The sequence below is a fragment of the Phyllobates terribilis genome, unplaced genomic scaffold (genome assembly GCF_046119375.1).
Source record: "Phyllobates terribilis strain yellow unplaced genomic scaffold, ASM4611937v1 Scaffold_715__1_contigs__length_759695, whole genome shotgun sequence".
Lineage (NCBI taxonomy): Eukaryota > Metazoa > Chordata > Amphibia > Anura > Dendrobatidae > Phyllobates > Phyllobates terribilis.
The window spans coordinates 190,953-198,386 of NW_027363475.1; the positions used below are offsets into that span (position 1 = coordinate 190,953).

General features: G+C 42.1%; 1 protein-coding gene across 1 annotated transcript; it reads right to left on the minus strand.

Annotated features, from left to right (window-relative positions):
* Positions 1-574: 574 nt before the first annotated feature.
* LOC141236817 (uncharacterized) lies at positions 575-6,639 on the minus strand. Its single transcript, XM_073668277.1, has 5 exons — positions 6,161-6,639; positions 5,954-6,077; positions 5,777-5,874; positions 5,486-5,576; positions 575-2,219 (listed from the first exon to the last, which is right to left on the minus strand). The coding sequence occupies exons 1-5, from the start codon at positions 6,413-6,415 to the stop codon at positions 694-696; spliced, it is 2,094 nt and encodes a 697-aa protein (XP_073524378.1). The 5' UTR covers positions 6,416-6,639; the 3' UTR covers positions 575-693.
* Positions 6,640-7,434: the final 795 nt, after the last annotated feature.

Consider the following 7,434-nt stretch of genomic DNA (forward strand, 5'->3'; position numbering starts at 1 on the left):
TAACAAGCAGGAATCTGGCAGGTGACTGGCTGGTAACGGGACCTGAGGGCTGAAGCAGAGTGAAGGCTTTGCAACAACATTGCTCGGACACCTCCATTTTGGAGGAGGTGCCTTAAATATGGGAGGTCCTCCGGCAATTGGCCGGGGACTGCTTAGGACGGCGCGCGCGGTCCCTTTAAGAGAGGGGGAGCGCACGCGCGCGCCCTAAGCACACTGCCGGGGAAGGAGCGAGTGCCGGAAGCAGCGGGGAGAGAAGCGCTGGAGGACGCCGCGCCAGGAGCGGGGAGGTGAGAGGGACGGCGTCTCTGCCTAGTACGGGGCAGAGACGCCGATGCTACACCGGCACTGATTTTGTGCAGGGCTCAAGTGATGTAACAACCTCATGTGAGCTCCGGGAATGTGAGTCCCGACACCGCGGGAACGTGAGTCCCGACACCGCTGGAACGGCGCTGGCGCGGGATCTGGATATGAGTGTTTTCATTTCAATGAGGCCAAACATGGTGCAATTTTCAGTTAAAACATTTCCAAAATTCTGAATATGAAAAAGGCTTCTCCCGTGTATGGGTTCTCTGATGTTTATTAAGAGTTGATTTCCAAGTAAAACATTTCTCACATTAAGAACATAAAAAAGGCTTCTCCCCTGTGTGACTGCTGTGGTGACTAAGAGATTATTCCTTCACACAACATTCCTCACTATGAACAGGAAAAAGGCTTCTCCCCTGTGTGAGTTCTCTGGTGCCTAACTAAATTTGATTTATCTGCAAAACATTTCCCACATTCTGAACATGAAAAAGGCTTCTCCCCTGTGTGAGTTCTTTGATGTTTATTGAGAGTTAATTTCAGGGTAAAACATTTTCCACATACTGAACAGGAAAAAGGCTTCTCCCCTGTGTGGGTTCTTTGGTGCTTATTAAAGCTTGATTTGTGGTTAAAATATTTTCCGCATTCTGAGCAGAAAAAAGGCTTCTCCCCTGTGTGAGTTCTCTGGTGGCTAACTAGATTTGTTTTCCGGGTAAAACATTTTCCACATTCTGAACATGAAAATGGCTTCTCCCCTGTGTGAGTTCTCTGATGCATAACAAAATCTGATTTCTGGCTAAAAAATTTCCCACATTCTGCACATGAAAATGACTTATACCCTGTGTGATTTCTTTGGTGGATAACAAGCTGTGCTTTCCGGTTAAAACATTTCCCACATTCTGAACATGAAAAAGGCTTCTCCCCTGTGTGAGTTCTTTGGTGACTAAAAAGAGATGATTTCTTCACAAAACATTTCCCGCATTCTGAACATGAAAAAGGCTTTTCCCCTGTGTGAGTTCTTTGATGTTTATTGAGAGTTAATTTCAGGGTAAAACATTTTCCACATTCTGAACAGGAAAAAGGCTTCTCTCCTTTGTGAATTCTCTGGTGCCCAACTAAATTTGATTTATCTACAAAACATTTCCCACATTCTGAACATGAAAAAGGCCTCTCCCCTGTGTGAGTTCTCTGGTGGCTAACAACATGTGCTTTCCGGTTAAAACATTTCCCACATTCTGAACATAAAAAAGGCTTCTCCCCTGTGTGAGTTCTTTGGTGACTAACAAGAGCTGATTTATGGCTAAAACATTTCCCACATTCTGAACATGAAAATGACTTATCCCCTGTGTGATTTCTTTGGTGGATAACAAGATGTGCTTTCCGGTTAAAACATTTCCCACATTCTGAACATGAAAAAGGCTTCTCCCCTGTGTGAGTTCTTTGGTGACTAAGAAGAGATGATTTCTTCACAAAACATTTCCCACATTCTGAACATGAAAATGGCTTCTTCCCTGTGTGAGTTCTCTGGTGGCTAACAAGATCTGTTTTCTGGTTAAAGCATTCCCCACATTTGGAACAAGAAAATCTATTCTCTGCTGGGTAAAGGTTTTGATATTTAAGAAAAGACTTTTCGAAGGGAAAACTATTTCCATATTCTGAAAGTGAAAATGGCTTCTTTGCTTTAGGAGCAATTTGTTTTTTAATGCTTATTTTGTAACTTTGATTTTCCTTAGTAGTCAGTAATGAATCCGAAGACAGGACCTGTTTCAAAGGATCAGATGACAGATCTTTGCTGTGAAGGGATGATGGTTTATCTGGAGTAATGGCATTCACTTCAATTGTATCCTGTGGGATCTCCAGATCATTTGATGTAAAAATTGAAGATGTCAGCTGTCCCTCTGATCTCCTGGTATAGTCATCTGCCAAGAATAAAACCAATTATTATTTATGAATAAAAATATCCCTGAATATTATATTTTTGAAAATTTCTACTTAACGTCTGTGAAATGGCAAGTTATGTAAAATATTGAATTATTCACCAAGATAATGACAGTTCACAGTCTAATAGAAAACCTCATAGGATGAACCAATGGAGCGTGGTGTTCAACTGTTTGTTCATTCTGTCTCCCAAATATGAAATATAAAGCCACCAAACAATGTTATGTAGTGAAAAAATAATACCAATAAAAACTTCTACTCATCCCACAAAAAACAAGCCCCCACTCAGGTCCATCATCTGTCAATGGAAAAACAGAGGTTTCCACATTATTAGTGGCTCAAAGGCTCTTGAAAAGCAACATGGCTTCTATAAACCAATCCAGCAATATCCGCTCCCCCAAAGTCAAATCTCCCCTCACTTCTGAGCCTTGCAGTGTGCCCAAACCACATAGCATCCATGTATTCGGCATTACTATAGTGAGAAGAACCCGCTTAATTTACGGTGTGTGTCTCCTGGAGCACAATCTGGGCACTATGTGTTGGGTATTAAAGTAGTATATTTGTAATTTTCACTCTCCAACATCCACTGCGTGCTAATTTCCGGAAAGCGACTGTGGAGTCAAAATAGTCACTACTCCTATAGATTATTTCACTGAGGGTTATAATTTCCAAAATGAGTCACTTTATGGGGATTTCTACTGCTCCTTTTTTCTGCCATTTTGTCATATTAGAGCTTCCGCAAATGGTTTGTCCCATTTCATCTGGATTTGCTCTTGGGACATCTGCTTCTGTCACCAGGAGCCGCCTTATTCATTCTGCAGACGGCGCTGGTGATGGAGGAGACGTCAGAACCAGAAACTCTGCGCAGGCTCTGTCCAGCCACTAAGATTAGGGTTGCTGGGACCTGTAGTACCATCCAGTCTGGCAGTATGGGTGTGTGTTCTGTCCAGCTGGAGTAATCTGCTCCCTGCTTCAGCCATTTGGAGAGCACCACACCCTACTAAAGCTGGAAGCATATTGCCGAAAGCTGCCAGATCCAGCCTTGTTCTCCTCTGGTTCAGTCCTCTGTGCTCAGCTCACGGCTTGTGTATTTGTTTTCTGTTGTGACCTCGGCCCGTTTACTGACTACTTTTGTGTCTTCTGATTTTGTATTTTCCCTGCCCTCCTGGTTCTGATCCGGCTACCTGACTATTCTTCTTCCCATCTCACTCCACAGAACAGCTAGTAAATTTAGATTCTGACATTTTGGAAAGGCAATGGAGACCTTATTTTTAAAGACTACCAGGGAATTGCAGACTCACATAAGTGAGGCCAGCCAATCCCACCACAAATCATACAAATAGAATAAAGAAAACACGTTACATCCCCTAATAGCAACATATGTATAAGGGAAGAGCTCCAACACTAAATCAGAGTTGCACTCGTTTATGATGGACCATTGGAGCTATGATGAGTTCTGAACAGAAGAGTAAAGAAAGTATTAGCGCCCCCATTTCAGGAGAGATTGTGCAGTAATCTGAATTCCTTAGGATTGAAAACATAATGGAATTTATGACGTGGAGTGAATCCATGAAACCAGGGCTGGAGCCATGGCACCACATCTCCTGCAGGCGTGAATAAATGTATATTACAGCCATCAACCACGCACAGCTTAGACATACAGTGGGGGAAATAAGTATTTGATCCTTTGCTGTTTTTGTAAGTTTGCCCACTGACAAAGACATGAACAGTCTATAATTTTAAGGGTAGGTTAATTTTAACATTGAGAGATAGAATATCCCCCCCTCAAAAAAAAAATCAAGAAAATCACATTGTATAAATTAGATAATTTTTTTTGCATTTTGCAGTGAGAAATAAGTATTTGATCCCCTACAAATCATTATGAGTTCTGGCTCCTACAGACCAGTTAGATGCTCCCAATCAACTCGTTATCTGCATTAAAGACAGCTGTCTTACATAGTCACCTGTATAAAAGACTCCTGTCCACAGACTCAATTAATCAGTCAGACTCTGACCTCTACAACATGGCCAAGACCAAAGAGCTTTTAAGGATGTCAGGGACAAGATCAAAGACCTGCACAAAGCTGGAAAGGGCTACAAAACCATAAGTAAGAAGCTGGGCGAGAAGGAGACAACTGTTGGTGCAATAGTAAGAAAATGGAAGAAATACAAAATGACTGTCAGCAACATCGATCTGGGGCACCATGCAAAATCTCACATCGTGGGGTACCTTTCATCATGAGGAAGATGAGAGATCAGCCTAAAACTACACACGGGGAACTTGTTAATGATCTCAAGTCAGCTGGGACCACAGTCACCAAGAAAACCATTGGTAACACATTATGCCTTAAAGGTTTAAAATCCTGCAGTGCCCGTAAGGTTCCCCTGCTCAAGAAGGCACATGTGCAGGCCCATCTGAAGTTTGCCAATCAACACCTGGATGATTCTGTGGGTTATTGGGAGAAGGTGCTGTGTTCAGATGAGACAAAAATTGAGCTCTTAGAAATTAACTCAACTCGCCGTGTTTGGAGGAAGAAGGATGAGTACAACTCTAAGAACATCGTCCCAACTGTGAAGCATGGGGGGGAAACATTATACTTCGTGGGTGCTTTTCTGCAAAGGGGACATGACGACTGCACCGTGCTGAAGGGAAGATGGATATGGTCATGTATTGCGAGATTTTGACCAAAAACCTCCTTCCCTCAGTAAGAGCAATGAAGATGGGTCGTGGCTGAGTCTTCCAGCAAGACAATGACCCAAAACATACAGCCAAGGCAACAAGAGAGTGGCTCATATGGGACCATATGAGCACATTCAGCAGCAGAGAGGGGAGAGAAGGTAGATTCAGCCAATAAGATATCAGGGTTCTAGGAAGCCAACAGCATCATTACCCTCCGATTTCTCTTACTGGCCCATCACATTTTTCTTCAACTGATTTTCTAACTTGTCAGCACATTCTACTTACGCTGTCATTTAGCTTTGTAGTTTACAGATCTGGGAACGTACCGGTCAGTGTCTTCTAATCCCAGGGGGTAGGTGGATCTCCCAGGTTGTAAGTTCTATAGAAAAGGGCTTTCAATGCTCAAAGCCATTTCAACAGTTCTGGGTGTAGGAGAATTTTGTAGTCTTGTGGCAAAATGGTCATCACATAATTGTGATACGGCTGGACTACACCATCGATAAAGCAGCCACAGCCGGTGACTGAGAAGAATCTGTGACTTCTCTGCATTTAGTGGTTACTACTCACCTGGGTAGTCATATGTAGGAATCTCCTCTTTACACCACTCATCACCCCTCACATATGTCTCTGTAGTATTAATATGGGTCAGATCTTCACTCTGAAAACAAATATTGTAAAAGTCACAAGACAGATGGAGAAGTCCCATCTATGATCAGCTCTAATCCTGCCATCTCCATCGTTCTCATTACACAAGTATAAAACATATAATACTGGTGGATAAAACAAGACTGAGCACAAGACCTTCACAGCCGTCTACACATCATAGGGGAGATCTCATGACACCTTCTCTCCATCTACCTGATGATCCTGAGGAACATTGGGATCTTCTTGTTTACAGTCATGTGGAAGAAGAGGATAGGGACATCTCTCTGGTGTTGTCCTCTTACTGGATAGATCTGCTTGAAACACAGGGCCTGAATTCATTCTTTACATACAGATAATTATAGGCCGTGTGTATTTAGTCCTGTCTATTACCTGGTGATGTGAGGGGCTGGGGAACCTCCATCATGAAATCCTTGTACAGATCTTTGTGTCCTTCTAAATACTCCCACTCCTCCATGGAGAAATAGACGGAGACATCCTGACACCTTATAGGAACCTGACACATACAATGATACAATCATCCCCCTGATCCCTTCATAGCATTAATGTATAATGTCCCAGCATTCCCAGCAGTGTCACCTCTCCAGTCAGCAGCTCAATCATCTTGTAGGCGAGTTCTAGGATCTTTTGGTCATTGATGTCCTCATGTATCAGGGGGTGAGGTGAAGGCTCCGTGATTGGGCTCAGGGGTCTTTCCCATCCCTCAGACACAGGGTCCTGACAGCGCTCACTAGAGGTCTTCTTCACTACTGTGTAATCCTGGTTATGGAGAGACACATTAATAAATCTCACTACAGACATTTCCAGGGTCCTCACCTCTCCAGTTCTGTCCATCTGTTATTCCCATAGATAAGAATGATGTAATGGGACGTCATCAGAATCTCTCACCTCTCCAGTAAGACGAAAGAGGATCTCTAGGGTGAGGTGTAATATCCTCTCCACCATCTTGTCTCTTACCCATCAAAGATGGACATGGACAATCTGGAAGATTCTCTTCTATAGAAAATCTTCACTGAGAGGATCCGATATTGTAGGGACCTGAATGAGAAGAAGGGGAGTTGATGTAACATCATAAAATCCTGTGTAATAATACAATTACTGGAGATAATAAGGGAAACATATGAGATTTATTATTTTACAGTATTTGGTTTTCTTCTTTACATCTAGTAATAAAACCTATATATTTTAGGCCACAGACAACAAGCAGTTTCTTCCTTGGAGTCTGCAGCTGAACACGTTTCTCATAGACTCATCTTCCATAAAGCTAATTCTCGTCTCATTTACAGACACTGGAATCGGCATTAGCAATACTGCAGGAGATATTCATTACACATGACATGAGAAATAATTACTTCATGATGAGGACGACATCTTCATCTTCTACTACGCCTCTAGAAACATATTTGGCCAGAGTTCATCATTGACTACATCATCACCGGCCGTCTATATGTTTCCCGTCTTCCCTGGTCTGTAATCTTCTATCACGTTAGATCTCATGTCTGATTCACACATAGAAGTTTGAGGCATTTCTAAATCTTTTTTGTTTGTACAAACACCACAGAGAGAAATTATTTGATATCAAAGTCTCCATGTACAGTATTTATGGGGTTTATTTCTGGCCTTAGGCTTTCCTATATTACAAGAAAAACACCAGAAAAACGCAGATAATAAAATGTTTCAAAAGAAAATTGGCACCAATAATTCTGTGAAAAGCAAAAGACACATTTTATTTTTTAACACGTTAAACATTTGATTTTTAAAAAAAATACTGTATTTTTCGGTCAATAAGACGCACCGGACCATAAGACGCACCTAGGTTTTAGAGGAGGAATATAGAAAAAAAAATTAAGCAA

Coding starts and splice junctions, on each gene's coding strand:
- LOC141236817 (XM_073668277.1), bottom strand. CDS start 6,415: ATGGACAGAACTGGAGAGGTGAGGACCCTGGAAATGTCTGTAGTGAGA. Junction 5,875..5,953: donor CCAGCCCCTCACATCACCAG/GTAATAGACAGG, acceptor TGTTTCAAGCAG/ATCTATCCAGTAAGAGGACA. Junction 5,577..5,776: donor ATGTTCCTCAGGATCATCAG/GTAGATGGAGAG, acceptor ATTTGTTTTCAG/AGTGAAGATCTGACCCATAT.